The 17038-nt window shown below is 46.9% G+C and overlaps 2 protein-coding genes across 2 annotated transcripts in view; one reads left to right on the top strand and one right to left on the bottom strand.

Annotated features, from left to right (window-relative positions):
* Positions 1-264: 264 nt before the first annotated feature.
* On the bottom strand, positions 265-1140 carry OTUD6A (OTU deubiquitinase 6A; the record flags this gene model as incomplete). The annotated part of the gene is made up of 1 exon (XM_082864508.1): positions 265-1140. The coding sequence occupies one exon, from the start codon at positions 1138-1140 to the stop codon at positions 265-267; it is 876 nt and encodes a 291-aa protein (XP_082720634.1).
* Positions 1141-1384: 244 nt separating this feature from the next.
* AWAT2 (acyl-CoA wax alcohol acyltransferase 2) overlaps positions 1385-17038 on the top strand; it is a gene marked incomplete at both ends in the record, with an annotated part of 32827 nt that continues 17173 nt past the window's right edge. The window contains 4 exon segments of the mRNA XM_082864378.1: positions 1385-1644; positions 7414-7570; positions 9899-10037; positions 13054-13137. Of these exon segments, the coding sequence (XP_082720504.1) occupies positions 1385-1644; positions 7414-7570; positions 9899-10037; positions 13054-13137 (640 nt within the window).

Below are 17038 nucleotides of genomic sequence, written 5' to 3'. Positions count from 1 at the left end.
GGTAGGACGGTACAGATCTCTTCCTGGTCACCGGCCTCCGGTCCCCCTACCCCGTGAAAGAAGCAACCCAGGGACGATCGAGGAGGATAGAAGAGCGAGGGAGGAAGAAGGGGGGGCGGGGGAGGAGAGAGGGGTGAACTCTAAGTAAAATGAATAAACAAAACCTTGAGAAAACCGAAGGAAAAAAGCGGAGCCTGCTGAGGAGACGCGGCGGCGGCAGATTCGGCTCCAACGGCGGCCGCCACGGCGATGGCGGCAGCGGGCCTAGATGAGACGCCGGGCCACGCTCCCGCCGGAGCCGGTGTCGAGTGGCTTCACCGAGTTGTAGTGCTCCGCGCTGCTGTAGGAGTACTGCTTGCAGACCAGGGTGAGCGGCTTCTTGGTGTACTCCTCTCCGATGACGACGGCGGGCGAGTTGGCCTGGATCACCTCGATGGGGGTCTGCAGGACGTGCGACAGGGCCCTCAGCTCGAGCTGGCTTCCACACGACGCGCTGAACACGATGTCGTCGCAGTAGCTCAAGAAGTCGTCGCGGCTGCAGGCGTCGCCGGTTTCGGGGTTGCTGAAGAAGGGCAGGAAGTCGTCGACATGCTGCCGCATGTACTCGGCGGTGCGCCTCCGCAGGCTCCCCACGGTCACGGAGAACACCAGCTGGTCTTGGATGGCGCGGTACATGCAGTGGTCGTCGGCCGGGATATCCTTCACCTCCAGATGCTTGGCCCGCAGGATGGCGCCGAGCTTCATTTCCTCGTCATGGCGCAAGCTGGCCAGATGCTCCATCTCAGCCTTGTCCATCCAATCCTGGCTTTCTCTATTGAAGGCCTCCTTTCTTTTGTGCTTTCTCTGTGCCCTCCAGAGGTGAGGAGGCTTGTTCTCGAGATCCAGCTTGGCCAGATCTTCAGTGACAGAATCGAGGCTGCTGTTATCAGGGAAACTCTCCTGGAACTTCTCCAGCTCCTGCTGGTGCCTCTGCTCCATCTCGGCCTCGAGGCGAGCCACATCGAGGAGCAACTGCTTTCTTCTCTGCTTGTCGCTCTTGGGGATCGAGCTCTTCATGCCCTGAATGTGGGCCTGCAGCTCTGTCTTCTCGCGGCTGTGGCGTCGTAACATCCGCTGATGCTCACTCTGTGAATCTCCCATGATGTTTAAGGGCGGGCGAGAATCGAAGTTTGGTGGCTGAAGTACCGCTACAGTTCACGTGAACAGTCTGACCACCGAACAGCCTAGCGCTCCTCAGCCTCCCCTGGCGGCTGTACTCTGTTCCCCTCACCCGCCGTTGCCCTCACTCTGTTAACGGACCTCTCTACCATTGGCCGCTGTCTCTCCGCGGCTACGCCTCCTAAACACTCCTGGCACTAGGATTGGCTGTTGGGAGACCCTACCTATGCCCCCTTTAGACCACGTGGCAATACGTGCTTCCGGTTTTAGCGGGGTTCCTGTCCCGGATGTAAAATCCCGCCTTTGTGCGTTCCGTGCAGCAACTGAGCTTGTGGAGGTTTTCGTGGACTCTGAACTGCGTACTTCACTTCCTAGCCTGAACACAATGCAGACACTGGTCCTGCTTGAGAATCACGTGACAAATACTGTTACACCAGCTGAACGTGCTCTGACACTGGACTTGTCCTTGTTCCCAGTGTTCAGGAGGTAATGTGGCTCTCTCCAGTTCTTTAGCTGCCTTGACTGATGAACGCTTAATTTTTTGTGTGTGTGTGTGGTACGCGGGCCCCTCACTGTCGTGGCCTCCCCCATTGCGGAGCACAGGCTCCGGACGCGCAGGCTCAGTGGCAATGGCCCACAGGCCCAGCCGCTCCGCGGCACGTGGGATCTTCCCGGACCGGGGCACGAACCCGTGTCCCCTGCATCGGCAGGCGGACTCTCAACCACTGTGCCACCAGGGAAGCCCTGAACCCTTAATTTTGTGTATCAGAACAAAGATATTTCCTTATGTTCCTGGGAACACAGAATCCTTTCAGTTTAGGCCTCAAATCCACCCTGTCCCATCTCAGTGTGAGAAAGCAACAACCTGAAAGTTCACTACAGCTGAGCAGACTTCGTCTTGTGCCAACAGAATGCACCTACCCTAAACTCCCCTTCTCCTGGGTTCCCAGCTTCCAAAATGGGCTCCCATGAAGCACGACAGTTGACCTTCATCAAGCCACTTCCTTCTGATTATTTTGAATCTCTAAAAGTTCTAAAAAATAAAATGAAATAAAGTAAAATAAAATCCCTAAGCTCTTTCAAACATGCTCTCATCCTGCCCCACTCTGCTCATCTGTATCTTGAACTCCCAAACGGGAAGGCTCTTGAGACAACCTCCTCCTTGTTACAAAGGAGGAAAGTGGACATTTGTCCAAGTTTTTACATATATCAAAACTTCAGTCGTTTTTATTGCTAAGTAGTATTCCATGATATGGATGTACTGTAGTTCATTTAACCATTCACCTGTTGAAGGACCTCTGGGTTATTTCCAGTTTGGGGTTGTTACAATCCCTGCTATAAACACCCATATACAGGTTTTTTGTGTGAGCACAGGGCTTCATTTCTCTGGGAAAAAATGCCCAGGAGTGCAATTTCTGGGTCATATTATAAGTGTATGTTTAGTTTTTTAAGAAGCTATTTTCCAGAGTGATTGTACCATTGTGCATTCTCACCAGCAGTGTATGCGGAATCCAGTTTCTCTGCATCCTCACCAGCATTTGGTGTTGTCATAATTTTTTATTTTTAGTCATTCTGATAGATGTGTAGTGACATCTCACTGTGGTTTTAATTTGTGTTTCCCTGGTGGCTAATCATGTTCATCTTTTCATGTGCCCATTTGCCATCTGTGCTGTATCCTCTTGGGTAAAATCTTTACGTCATTTGCCCATTTTATAACTGGACTGTTTTTTACCACTGAGTTTTGAGACTTCTTTCTATATTCTAGATACTTGTTCTTTGTTGGATATGTGCTTTGCAAGTATTTTCTCCCACATTGTAACTTGTCTTTTCATCTCTTGGTGTCTCTCAGAGCAAAAGTTTTAAATTTCGATGAAGTCCAATTTATCAATTTTTTCCTCTCTAAGTCATGGTTTTGGTGTCAAGAACTCTTTGTCTAACTCTAGATACCAAAGAATTTGTCCTTTTTTTTTTTTACTAAAAGTTTATAGTTTTGCGTTTTAAGTTGAAACCTGTGATCTGTTTTGTGTTTATTTTCATGTAAAGTTTGAGGCTTAAGCCAAGGTTCATTCTTTTGCCTGTGGTGGTCCAATTCCTCCAGCATCATTTGCTGGAAATGCTATGCTTCCTCCATTGAATTGGTTTCGCATCTTTGTCAAAAATCAGTTAGGCATGTTTGTGTATATCTATTTCTGGATTCTCTATTCTTTTCCATTGATCAATGTGTCTATCCCTCCTCCAACACCATAGTCTTGATTACTATGGAATAAATCTTGAATATAGGTAGACCCTTTCCTTCAATTTTATTCTTTTTTCAAAATTGTTTTAGCTATTCTAATTCTTTGTCTTTCCATATAAATTTTAGAATAATCTTGTCTATATCTACAAACAAATCTTTCTGGGATTTTCATAGGAATTGTGTTAGAGCCATATATTAATTTGAGGAGAATTGACATCTTTACTACGTTGAGTTTTCCAATCCATGAACACCTGGGTATGTATCTCCATTTATTTAAATTTTCATTGATTTTTTTCATGAATGTTTTATAATTTTCACCATATATGTCCTGCACATATTTTGTTAGATTTACATTTAAGCATTTCATTCTCTGAGTGATTGTAAATGGTATTGTGTTTTTAATTTTGGTGTTCACATGCGCATTGCTAGCATACAGAAATACAGTTGACTTTTGTATGTTCATCTTGTATTCTATGAGCTTGTTCAACTGACTTACTATTTCTAGGTGTTTTATATTTTATTTCTTTTTGGTAGATTCGTTGGAATTTTCTATGTAGAGAATCATGTTGCCTGTGAATAGGGGCAGTTTTATTTCATATTTCCAGTCTGTATCCTTTCATTTCCCTTTTTTGCCTTATTGCACTGATTATAACTTCTAGCACTATATTGAATAAGAGTGGTGAGGGCGGGCAGGCTCGCTTTGTTCTGGGTCTTGGGGGAAAGCATTTCATCTTTCAACATTAAGTATGAATTAGCTGCAGGGTTTTTTTGGGTTTTCTTGGTAGATGATCTTTATCAAGTTGAGGAAATTCCCCTATTTTTCTGAGACTTTTTTTTGTAATATGAATGGGTATTGAATTTTGTCAAATATTTTTTTCTGTATCAATTGAATTGTTTGTGTGATTTTTCTTCTTTAGCTTATTAATATGGTGGATTACGTTGATGTACTGTCAAGTATTGAACCAGTCTTGCATCCCTGAAATTAACTCCATTTGGTCATGGTTTACAATTCTTTATATACGTCGCTCAATTCTATTTGCTAAGATTTTATTAGGGATTTAAAAATCTACCTTCATGAGAGATATTTGCCTGTGGGTTTCTCTTTCAGTACTGTTTTGTTTGGTTTTGATATTAGGGTAATACTAGCTTCATAAAATGAATTTGGAAGTCTTCCTTCCTCTTCTGTTTTTCTAGAAGAGATTATGTAACAGAGTTAATTCTTTCAGTGTTTGGTGGGATTCTTCAGTGAAAACATCTGGGCCAAGAGATTGCTGTTGGGGGAGCATTAAAATTACAAAATTGTTTTCCTTAATAGTTGTGGGGCTAATCGATTTCTCCATCGAACCTGAATGAGATCCTTGCTGGGTAGAATAATCTTGGTTGTTGGTTCTTCCCTTTCATCACTTAAATATGTCATGCCACTCCCTTCTTGCTTATAGAGTGTCTGCTGAGAAATCAGCTGTTAACCTTATGGGAGTTCCCTTGTACGTTATTTGTCGTTTTTCCCCTGCTGCTTTCAATAATTTTTCTTTGTCTTTAATTTTTGCCAAGTTGATTACTATGTGCCTCGCTTGTTTCTCCTTGGGTTTATCCTGTATGGGAGTCTCTGCAGTTCCTGGACTTGGGTGGTTATTTCCTTTCCCATGTTAAGGAAGTTTTCAAGTATAATCTCTTCAAATATTTTCTTCGGTCCTTTCTCTCTTTTCCTTCTGGGACCCCTATTCATAACATAATGTGAACATTATTGTGCTTAATGTTGTCCCAGAAGTCTCTTAGACTGTCTTCATTTCTTTTCATTCTTTTTCCTTTATTCTGATCCGTAGCAGTGAATTCCATCTCTCTGTCTTCCAGGTCACTTATCCGTTCTTCTGCCTCAGTTATTCTGCTATTGATTCCTTCTAGTGTAGTTTTCATTTCAGTTATTGTATTGTTTATCTCTGCTTGTTTGTTCTTTAATTTTTCTAGGTCTCTGTTAAACATTTCTTGCATCTTCTCGATCTTTGCCTCTATTCTTTTTCTGAGGTCCTGGATTATCTTCACTATCATTATTCTGAATTCTTTTTCTAGAAGGTTGCCTATTTCCACTTCATTTAGTTGTTTTTCTGGGGTTTTCTCTTGTTCCTTCATCTGGTACATAGCTCTCTGCCTTTTCATCTTGTCTATCTTTCTTTGAATGTGGTTTTTGTTCCACAGGTTGCTGGATTGTAGTTCTTCTTGCTTCTGCTGTCTGCCCTCTGGTGGATAGGCTATCTAAGAGGCTTGTGCAAGTTTCCTGATGGGAGAGAATGGTGGTGTGTAGAGCTGGCTGTTGCTCTGGTGGGCAGAGCTCAGTAACGTCCACAGCTGAGTTTTTGATAAGGATTAGTTGGCAGGGAGTTCAAGGCTCTCTTTTCCAATAAGAAGCATTGGGAATGGTGATAGGTCATCTTGTTGATCAACAGCATATGCTTTGCCCGTTGGTGAGGTGGGAGGGGAAAAGAATTAAGAATTAATGCCTGTCTTGCAGGGGGCTGTGATGATCAAATGTATGTCAGGCACCCAGTTCAGTGTCCGGCTCCGAGGAAGACAGTAATAAATGGAAGTTCCTTTCCTCTACCTTACCCCAGTCCCTACCTCCCAGCTCCTGCCCCCACTCCATTCTCACACATCCTCCCCATTTCATTTCATCACCGCCAGTCCTCCTCCCCTTCATAGGCCAGCAGAGACAGCAGTTTCCATGGTAATCAGCATACTCATTAGTTCAGAGTTTATTGGTCCTTAAGTGTCTGTCTGGACTGGGTTCCTAGCTCACATCAGAGGGAGATTTCCAGTGAGCTCAAGGGCTGCTGAGAAATTGTCAAACACAAGCCATTATATTCAAGTTTTCCTAATTAGAGACAATAGCATACAATGATATTTTGGTGTAAAGAGAGAAGATGTGAGGAAATCATCTCATCTTGGATGCTACAGTTGCTCACAGCTCCTATGCATCTGGAGAATCACTCCCCAGCACTCGGAGATGCAGGATTATATCGCTGGGGTATAGGTGTTGGAGTGTGAGTAAGGAGGCCGGGAGATTGAGCAACAGGAAGCCAACCTCACTGAAGGTATTTTGGGTATCTTTCTGAGGATTTGTTCTTTCCTCACCCTCCCACCTGTCCCTTCAGGCTCTAAGGTCGTAAGAGTTTCCTGCTCTGTTCATGCTGGGTTTCTATACTGACCCCAGCCTTGTCCTTGACTGTACTCCTATGCTTGAACTGCTTTTCTCATTCGGTCAGCCACCATTTATCAGTCCTACGAGATGCCAGGCACTGTGCTAGGCACTGTGGATATAACCATGAACACAGTAGACAAAGATCCCTAACCTCAAGGAGCTTATAGCCAAGTAGGGGAAGACAGTCAAAAAACAAGGAACTGCAGAAACGTATGGTTTCAAGGTAATGGCTTTTTCTGCAATTTGCCTGGGCAGAAGAAAGGGCTAATTTAGAAATAACAGCCATCTCTTCTTTAAGCTCGTATGTTATTAGGGCAGCATCCTCTGGAACTTATAGGAAAATCAAATGTATAGACTATATAACTACCGCCATCACTACATCGATAGGTTCTGTTCACCGAGTACTTTCTCTCTTGTGTGTGTATTCTTTCCTTTTGGAAACATACCTTGCATGGAAGAGTTTGTACGCGGTTTCAGAATTTTACTGTGATGATGTTTGTCTACTTTGCAGATTTTCATGGCACCTAGCACAGCTGAGTGAAGGCAGTGGGGCAAGGTTTTCCCTGATGAAAATGAAGTGCTCTTTTGAGCATTTCTTACATTTCATTGATTTTCTTAGGTGTCCTTGTATTCTTATAACTAAAAGTACATAGGCATGGCTTAAATACTGGTTGACATTCACCCCATGGTTAAAAATTTTGGCCATCATACGGGAGGGATATTTAAATGGAGGGTTCCAGGAACAAACCCTGTTGATATGGGAAATATGACAATCTCTTTAAATTCACACTCCACATGCCCTCATAGCATCTTGCCATTATTGCAGTCTAAAGATTAACCTGAGCGTCCTGCATCTCTTCGTGGCTAAGTTTGCAGCCCCAGGAGAGAGAGATACAGCTCTCAGTGCCCGTGAGGTCACGGTGTTCCAAGCTTCTCCATTGTTGGAAGCACCAGAGACCCCAAAGCAGAAGACGAGAGGACGGGTATGTAATTTTAGGGTCATTTTAGGGCAATACTTTAAAGGATGTTAAAGTGAATCATGTATGTTAGGAAAAATATCTCTTACACAAATATATTTCTTTGTCAAAGGTGTGTATGCGTGTGTGTGAGAGTTGAGTGTATGTGTGCGTGTGCATTGTGTGTGTGTGTGCATGTGTGGATACTGTGTGCATGCACAGTGTGTGAGAGTGTGTGTCTGTGTCCCATCTCGTCATGTTCCTGTTCTCCAGTCACAGCAAGGAGTGTACTGTCCATTGTGTCTCTTTGGGACCAGAACTGCATGTATCTAGCCTTGAATTCAGCTTCCTTCATGAGTCCCTTCTCCCGTCCCTGGCAAGAACTGGAAAACAGGACCTAGTGAGGGGTCAGAAAATTGCAGAGAAATAAAACTGTGCAGAAGGCGGCAATGAGGATGAAAAACCATAATTCCGACTGGAAGAAGAGTAGAACTACTGTTAGCGTCTTGTTTTACTCTTATGAATCTGGATGTATCCCCTATGTAGAGTTTAAGTCAAAACTCCAGACTTAATACTAAAAAGGAAGCATAGTTTGGAAAGATAGTTTTGAAAAAATCAAGGAAAATTCACATAAGTCTTAAGAAAATGGTTTCATTCTGTGATGCATTACTGAGAAATAAAGTTCTTAAATCTGTATAACTGTTATCAGGCAATTTATAGGTGTTTTATCTAGTACTGGGACATAAGAAGAATAACTGGAATAACAGGAATACATTGGCTGGCTTTAAATTAGAGCTTTTTAAGGAGAAAACTGTGACAAGATTGTATGTCCACTCAGTGAGATTTATTTTCTAAGCAAGAACTGTTTGGAAGATTCAGCATAAATATGAAAATCTGTTCCCAAAAGGGCATGAACCTGCTTGCCCTAAGGCAGTTTTCTTCTCTGAAACAGAAGCATATCCATATAGTCTTTAATGTATATTCTTTATATCTTGTACTTAGAAGGTGATAATTATGCATTGTATATATGATTGTGTGCCTTGCAATAAAATAAGAACTGTACCTAAAATAACAAAACAAAACAAAACAAAACAAAAAACAAGGAACTGCAGAATGGCATGCAAAATTAAAGCTGAGCTTTGGAACAATCTTGCTCTTGACTAGGGTCCCAGCCCTGTTTCTTCCTTTTTTCCTCCTTATCAATGGTCTATATACTCAGTGTAGCTTCTCCTTCCCCATCTGCTAAGGGATCACATGCGTTCATGTAGGAGAGTGTGAGACTCGTTACTGTCACCAGTGGCATGAGGTTAGATGTAAGGGTGAGTCTTCTGGGAGAAATGGCCATGTGAGCCCCCCAAATCCTGGGGTCCCTTTGGAAATAGGAAAGGTCCCTGTTGCCCACCAGGGCAGAGGAGAGCAGCCATCTCCAGTCCTCTGGCACCTTCCAGCTGAGTCAGTCTTGGCCTTTCCTGCCCCCATCCCTAACGTTCTGTTTTGGTTTCTTGGTCAGCCTCCACCTCCTGATCATTCTTAGTTTGCCAGCTGTGAGAAAGGGAGACTGGAACTTGAACCAGAAAGCCCTGCCCAACAAGCAGAAGAGTTGGATGGGATGGATGTGGGTGTGAAGTGTGCAGGAAAAACCCCCTAGCATAGTGAGGACACCTTTGAAAGAATTTGACTAAACCATTAAATGCAGAAGATGGGAGCTACCATGATCTCTGGGTCAGCTGAGAAATTGGAGGTGACCCACGGGCCTCCCTAGGTCACTGAGTGGGGTCTGCTCTCTGGATGTGACAGAAAAAGTCAACTGCTGACCACATGATCCTGGGACTGAGGGTTGCCAAGTTTAGCAAATAAAGACACAAGACACCATTAAATTTGAATTTCAGGTGAACAGTGAATGTTTTAGTATAAGTATGTCCCATGCAATATTTGGGGCATATTTATACTAAAACATTATTCGTTGTTTATGTGAAATTCAGATTTAACTGGCATCCTGTATTCTATCTGGGAACCCTATGAGGGTGGGGTAAAAACTGCTATGTTAGGGAAGGACTAACTTTGTTTTTTTTGTCTGTTTCCAGGGGAGTAGAGTAGGACCAGTGGAGAGCTGGGCCTCGGTCTGAGAGCAGGAAGAAGGATTTCACTGGCAGGGCACTCGATGACAGCCATGAGGAGCCCTCCATGAGTAATTTGGAATTAGAAACCTTGGAGAGTCCTTCCAGCTCTGACAGTCTCTGAGCCTCAGAATCTCTAGGGATTTTAAAAGGATGGGGTGGGGAGATGATGGAGGAGGATAAGACTAAGAATTAGAAGCCCCCAAAGAGCCTTCACCATTTTTCTCTTTGGTGTTAGGATGGTGGGATGCATGCAGATGCATCAGCTGGGCACATGGCTTTCTCTGTGCAGATGGGAAGTCAGAGTTTCTATAATATTCCAAACACTCTTGCTGTCATTGATTCTGCTCTTACGTTTTTGACACCCATTTTCCAAGGTAACACTGCTTGGAGGGAAACCCATCCCAGGGCAGGCCCAGACTCTGGGCTTTCTTTCTTCAGTGCCCATCCCCTCCTCTTAAGGACAGTGGCAGCAGCAACCTACATGTGGACACCATTTCACAGCTCACAAAGTGACTGACCATCTGTTCCTTATGTGGATTCTCACAAGTCCGAGAGGGAGTATTCATCTCCTATTTACATTTGAGGAAGACAAACCCCAGAGATTTGCCCAGTGCCAGGCAAATGGGTCAGGCCTCCACCCGCTCAGGAATTTTTATAATGAACACCAGTGCGTGCCTGCCATGTAGCCTGTGTTAGGGGCTGAGCACGTGAGAAGAGTAAGACCCAGTACCACCCAGTTTCTGCCCCTGAAAGCTCCCAGACCAGGGTGGGAGGTGGAGGAGTCAAGGTCAGTGGATGGACAGATGCATGAAGAGGCAAGAATAACAAAACCCAAGTCCTCAGGGCTGGGCTGAGTATGAGTGAGGATCCCCCTCAGGGCCAGCTCTGTGGAGACAGAGACCACTCAGCGGCCAGGCATTCTTCCTCTGTGGCGGGCAGAGGGTCCTCTCTTTTCGGGCTGGCTGCAGTCTCCACTTGCTGCCTTGGCTCTGTCCCTGGACGTGTCCCTGGACCCCGTGCATTTGGCCCACAGCCCACCTGGGCCAGACGGAGGCAGCTTCTCCTTGGCAGGGAAGTGCAGATCTTTTCCCTGCTAGGCTCCCCAGGGCCTCGCGGAGGCTTCTCCTTCCCCGCCCCCACCCCCATCCTTTTGTCCAGTAGAATCTTTCCTGGAATTCCAATTGGAAGCAGAGTAAAAGAGAGCTAGTGCTCTCTTTCAAGTGGGAGCTGGCAACTCCAGAGCCCTTTGCTCAGCCCCCGCTGCAGTTGCCCCGGCAGCAGGTCTCTGGAAGCCCAGGGTCAGCAGAACACACTTTAGAAACCGGCAGCCGGCTTCATGTGACATCACAGGGCCTGCTTGCCCCACAGGCACCTCTCACAGATGGTGGCCCGAGCTAAGCTTCTAATTTGCTCTGTCAGCCTTGCAAGAATTCTCGTCCTCTTGCATTTCCTTCCCTGCTATCCATCCAGAGACCGAGTCAGAACCTTGGCCGTTACCAGTGACTCCTATCCCCTACCCCCTCCACACCAGAGGCCCAGGCAGGACTGTTTCTTTTCTTTTTTTCTTAATTTTAATTTAAGACATTTTTATTGAAGTATAGTTGATTTACAATGTTGTGTTAGTTTCAGGTGTACAGCAAAGTGATTTGGTTATATGTGGGTATATATAGATACATATGTATACATATATTACATGTATATACATATATATATGCATATATATATATATATATCCTTTTTCAGATTCTTTTCCATTATAGGTTGTTACAAGATATTGAGTAGAGTTCCCTGTGCTGTCCAGTACGTCCTTGTTGGTTATCTGCTTCATACATAGTAGTGTGTGTCTGTTAATCCTAAACTCCTAGGGGGACTGTTTCTTACCTGCCAGAGCTGTTTCTGTCCCTTGCTTCTCGTCTGTGTTCAGTGTTTATGGAGCTTTGTTCCCCGTTGGGGGATAGTCTCAGGAAGTTTCCCCAACAGGAGGTGGGCTAAGGAGTGGGCTGCCCTTACCCCAAACAATGAAGTCAGTCTAGCAGGGCGAGAGATGTGGGCCAGCAGGCCTTGCAGCGCTGGGGAAAGTCCCCATGAGCCCATGCACTTACATTATGTGGCTGCAGAACTGGGCCTGCAAGTAGGTATTAGAGAGGAGGAGGGGGATGGGCCTGTGTGTCTATCATGGGGGCAACTAGGTCCCTGGTCCCTGACAGTCACCCTGGGCCTGACAGTCGTCCTGTGGCATTTGGCACAAGTCACCATCCCTGGTCAGAAGCTGATGGCACCCCGTCCGGGTCCCCAGGATTAAGCCCAAACTCCTCATCCCCGTGTCCTGACTCAGAGATTGTCTCCGTTGCCCTTTTCAGCCTCCCTTCCCAGCAGCCCCTTCACCACCATTCAACACCCTCCACACATTTCCTGAAGGACTGGATGGGACGAAACTGAAAGCAAGGAAGGTTTGCAGGCCAAGGTGGAGTGCATGGTGGCTGCTCACCACGAGGCTCCCCTGTAGAGGCTTCTGAGCCTCAGAGAGGACAGTGCTTACGTGGGGCCTCTGCATCAGACGAGACACCCAGAATCCAAACGTTTCCCACCATCCTGACTCCCGCCAGTCTGCCCTGAGCCACCGTCATATCTGCATGGATTATTGCCATCCTCCCTCAAAAGGCTCCTTCTTCTTCCATGGCCCTTTAAAACCGGAAGGCAATCCTTTCCTCTTTCTGCTCAAAACCCCACACTGACACCCCATTTCAGTCAGAGGAGAAGGCCAAGGCCTTACACCCTCTGGCCCTGTCAAGCTCTCTGACGTCACCTCCTCAGCTCCTTTCACTCACTCAGCTCCAGGCTTCTGCTCCTCCGTACCTGCCAGGCACACCCCACCTGTGACCTCCTCCTCCTCAATCACATTGTCACCGAAAGACCATAGACAGCTGGGCCTCATAAACCAAAATGTAGACTCGGGGTGCCATGTGTGCCCTGGGCTCCTCCCTGCCCCCTCTCCCCTCATCCACACTGGCTCTGGAGGCCTCTCAGCAGCCCCATCCTCACCTCCACTCACTTCCCACACCAGAGCTCCATCTACACTTCTCTGCACAAGTGTGCAAGAGGGTGTCACAATCATAGCCTGGGCCATGCCCAAGTGGGTAAAGTGCAGGTGGGTAGACGGTTGGAAGGAACTGGACAAGCAGCTGCAGCGTGTAGTCCTGTGGTCCTGTGGTGGGGGGAGGGCAGGTTAGGGGGTGGAGACTAGGCAGGGGGGGGAGACTAGACAGGGGTGGAGACTAGGCAGGGGCTGAAGAAGAAAGCACAAAGGGAGGAAACCCCACCAGCCCCTGAGCAGGTGGGACTGGCCAGCCCAACTGCACTTACCGGGAGCCACTGGGACCCTGGCCGTAGTGCTCTTGCCCTCCAAGAAGGACCTCAAGACCGTCCTGGAGGTCTTTGCTCTTTTCCAGTGGGCCCTCAGCGCCTTGGTTATCGGTGAGTCTTCGGCCTTTGGCAGGGTGACCAAAAGTCCTGGTTTGCCTGGGACTGAGGGCTTATAGGGTTTAGCTGGACTCTCGATGCTGAAATCTGCGTTATCTCAGGCAAAGCAGGACAGTTGGCCCCCCGGGCCTCTAGCCTGACGCGCTTGGGCATGGTCCACGTGGAATCTGTGAGTGCGCACATGGGTATGGGTGCCTGCCTGTGCAGGAATGTGTGTGCACATGTGTGTGAGCCAGCCCTGTGGCCGGTGTGTGTAGTGAGCCCTCCTGGGTCGTCAGTGGGGCCTGGAAGGCATGTCTGGGGGAGATGGGGAGCAGGTCCACTGAGGCTTGCCAAGGAAATGGGCTTAGCTGCAACCTTGGGGACCTGAGCAGACCATCGGTGTGAGACAGTTGTCCTGGTGGCAGAGGGAGCTCTGAAAACCTCTTGTCCAAAAGAATTCATCCATTTATCCATCCGTTTTCCTCTTCTATCCACACCACAAATATTTTGTGAAAGTTCTTTAGATGCTGGCTATGGTACTGTAGGTGCTGAAGCAAACCATCCCTATGGGAGGGGGGGCCTGGAACAAACTTCTCTCTTTTTTTTTGGTACGCGGGCCTTTGACTGTTGTGGCCTCTCCCGTTGTGGAGCACAGGCTCCGGACGCGCAGGCTCAGCGGCCATGGCTCACGGGCCTAGCCGCTTTGCGGCATGTGGGATCTTCCTGGACCGGGGCACGAACCTGTGTCCCCTGCATCGGCAGGCGGACTCTCAACCACTGCACCACCAGGGAAGCCCAAAATTCTCATTTTTTAAGTGGTTTAGGTGAGTACTTGTCTGGAGGCAGGGTCATGACCTAAATGACCTTGGAAGATATCTGGGAAGGAAGAATGCAGGTGGGCCCTGGGAGCCTGAGACTTACCAGGCAATAGGGAGAGTGAGCTGGAGAACAGGGATTGGGGGGCTCAGATGCCTGCCTGGGGTGGGTATCAGGATGCCTGAATGCTAAAAAGATCAGTGTTAACCTAGGAATTATGGGCAATCAGAGCTGGAAGAGACCAGGAGAAAGGAATTCATATGTACCAGCTACTTACTTTGTGCCAGGCATTTGCATACCTATGGTTTCATTTTAGCCTGCTGCCAACCTTATGAGGTAGAAGCTATTGTTATGCATAATAATACACACTAATAGCTACACACACACATAATGATAGCTTGCACTCATATAGTATTAGCTAACATCTACTGCACTTTTTTTTCATGCCAGATACTCTTCTAAGCACCTGACATGCCTAATCATCTCCATTGTACAGATGAGGAAGTTGAGGTACATGCAATACAAGTGGGCCATCCAAGACTGCATAGTTAGCAAGTGGAAGAGCTGGCCTGGGAGCTGAATCCACAAGGGGCCTGATTCTGGCCTATGAGCTCCTGTCCCTAGCTCCTGCATCTCCTTACTTACTGCTGACTGGGAGGCTGGGTGTGGACGTGGCCCTAGAGTACATGTTAGGCCAGAGAGGAAGGAGGAAGCCAGGCCTTCTGCGTATGTAAACGTTCTTGACTGAAAGGGGAAAAAGGTCAGCTCCGAATGGCCTCTTGCTGAGGACCAGGGCCCCAGCCGGGCCTCTGCTCTCTCCCTCCATGCAGCCCAGGCCTTGGGGCCCTCTCCTCAGTGAGAGCTGAGTTCCCTTTCTTGAGCTCTTGTCCTATCTCCACAGACTTGCCTCATTACCACTGCCTCCCCTCACTGCCACCATGTTCCCATGAGAGAGAAGAGTCCCCAAGGCCTAGGAGCTGACACTGCGTTGAGGGAGAAGTATGACCATTATGGACGGCCAGCCCAGGCCAGGCCCACGTCGGGGCCTGGAGCCTTTAGACTGGTAGTTCCCCTTCCTCAGTCTTGTCCAGAATGTTGCTCCTCAGAGGTAACCACTGTTAATAGTTTGTGTGTATGTAGCCAGAGATTATGGATATAAAAATATATATATTTCACCACATGCATGCGTGTGCATGCACATACACATATAGACAAGGGGCAGAAAAATATGGATGTTAAAAACACAGTCTTGGGCTTCCCTGGTGGCGCAGTGGTTGAGAGTCCGCCTGCTGATGCAAGGGACACGGGTTCGTGCCCCGATCCGGGAAGATCCCACATGCCGCGGAGGGGCTAGGCCCGTGAGCCATGGCTGCTGAGCCTGCGCGTCCAGAGCCTGTGCTCCGCAATGGGAGAGGCCACAACAGAGAGGCCCGTGTACCACAAAAAACAAAAAAAAAACAAACAAAAAAACCCAACACAGTCTTTGAGCCAGACTGCCTGTGTTCAAATTCCAGCTCTACTCCTTACTATCTGTGTTCCTTTAGCAGGTTATTGATTTTCTCTGAGTCTTGTTTTCTTCATTTGTAAAAAGGGCGTGTGAGAGTGTATTAATTGGGCTGGCCCATGTACGCTGTGGTAACCAAGTAATGTGGAGATCTCAGCGGCTTAACTCAACAAATGCTTATTTCTTGCTCATGTTAAACATCCAACACAGGTTGGTGGGAATCTCTGCTCTCTGTGGACACAAATATTCAGGCTGATGGAGGCCCCGCCAAATTGTGAGGCTGCAAAATGCAGCTTCAGAGATGACCACCAAGTTGGCAGGAAAGGGAACAGAGGCCTCATGCACACTCCTTTCTGCCACGACCAGAATGGCAGGTGTAAACAACAATGAGCCTTATTCTGAACCTCATTAATTATGAGGTTGAGATCTTTTCATGTATTTATCAGCAATTAGTGTTTCTTTTTCTGTTAAGGGCCCATTCATGACCTTTGTCCATTTTTCTATTAAATTTCAGTTGACTCTTAGAGGACAAATAAGAAATAAATGAAGAAGGAAGAGTCTTCAGGGCAGAGACCGGGCAACAGCTGACAAGGCTGGGATGAGGGGAGAGCGTAAAGCATTCAAGAAGTAGCCAGTGGTTAAGTGGTGAGGGGGTAAGAGGCCCAGAACTGACGCTCAATACATAGTGAATGAACGAATGGGAGAGAGAAGACAGAGGAGAATGGCAAAAGAGGCAGCGGACAGATTGTGTAGGCCATTGTCAACCATGGAAAAGTGTTTGGACTTTTTCCATGTGGAGCCATAACTGGGCTGGGCACAGGGCAACAGCATCAGATTGGTGTTTTTGAGAGATCACTACAGTTATTTCTGGGTAGCAAACTGATTTTTTTTAAATTAATTTATTTTTTTACATCTTTATTGGAGTATAATTGCTCTACAATGGTGTGCTAGCTTCTGCTCCACAACAAAGTGAATCAGCTATACATAAACACACGTTCCCATATCTCCTCCCTCCTGTGTCTCCCTCCTTCCCACCCTCCCCATCCCACCCCTCCAGGCGGTCACAAAGCACTGAGCTGATCTCCCTGTGCCACGCGGCTGCCTCCCACCAGCCATCAACTTCACGTCCGGTAGTGTATTCATGTCCATGCCTCTCTCTCGCCCTGTCACAGCCCACCCCTCCCCCTCCCCATATCCCCAAGTCCATTCCCTAGTAGGTCTGTGTCTTTATTCCTGTCTTACCCCTAGGCTCCTCATGATATTTTTTTTCTTAAATTCCATACATATGTGTTAGCATACGGTATTTGTCCATCTCTTTCCGTCTTACTTCACTCTGTATGACAGACTCTAGGTCCATCCACCTCATTACAAATAGCTCAATTTCGTTTCTGTTTATGGCTGAGTAATATTCCATTGTATATATGTTCCACATCTTCTTTATCCATTCAACCAATGATGGACACTTAGGTTGTTTCCATCTCTGGGCTATTGTAAATAGAGCTGCAATGAACATTTTGGTACATGACTCTTTTTGAATTATGGTTTTCTCAGGGTATATGCCCAGTAGTGGGATTGCTGGGTTATATGGTAGTT

Source organism: Leucopleurus acutus (genome assembly GCF_964270905.1).
Source record: "Leucopleurus acutus genome assembly, chromosome: X".
Classification (NCBI taxonomy): domain Eukaryota; kingdom Metazoa; phylum Chordata; class Mammalia; order Artiodactyla; family Delphinidae; genus Leucopleurus; species Leucopleurus acutus.
This window is presented reverse-complemented; position numbering and strand designations above follow the sequence as displayed.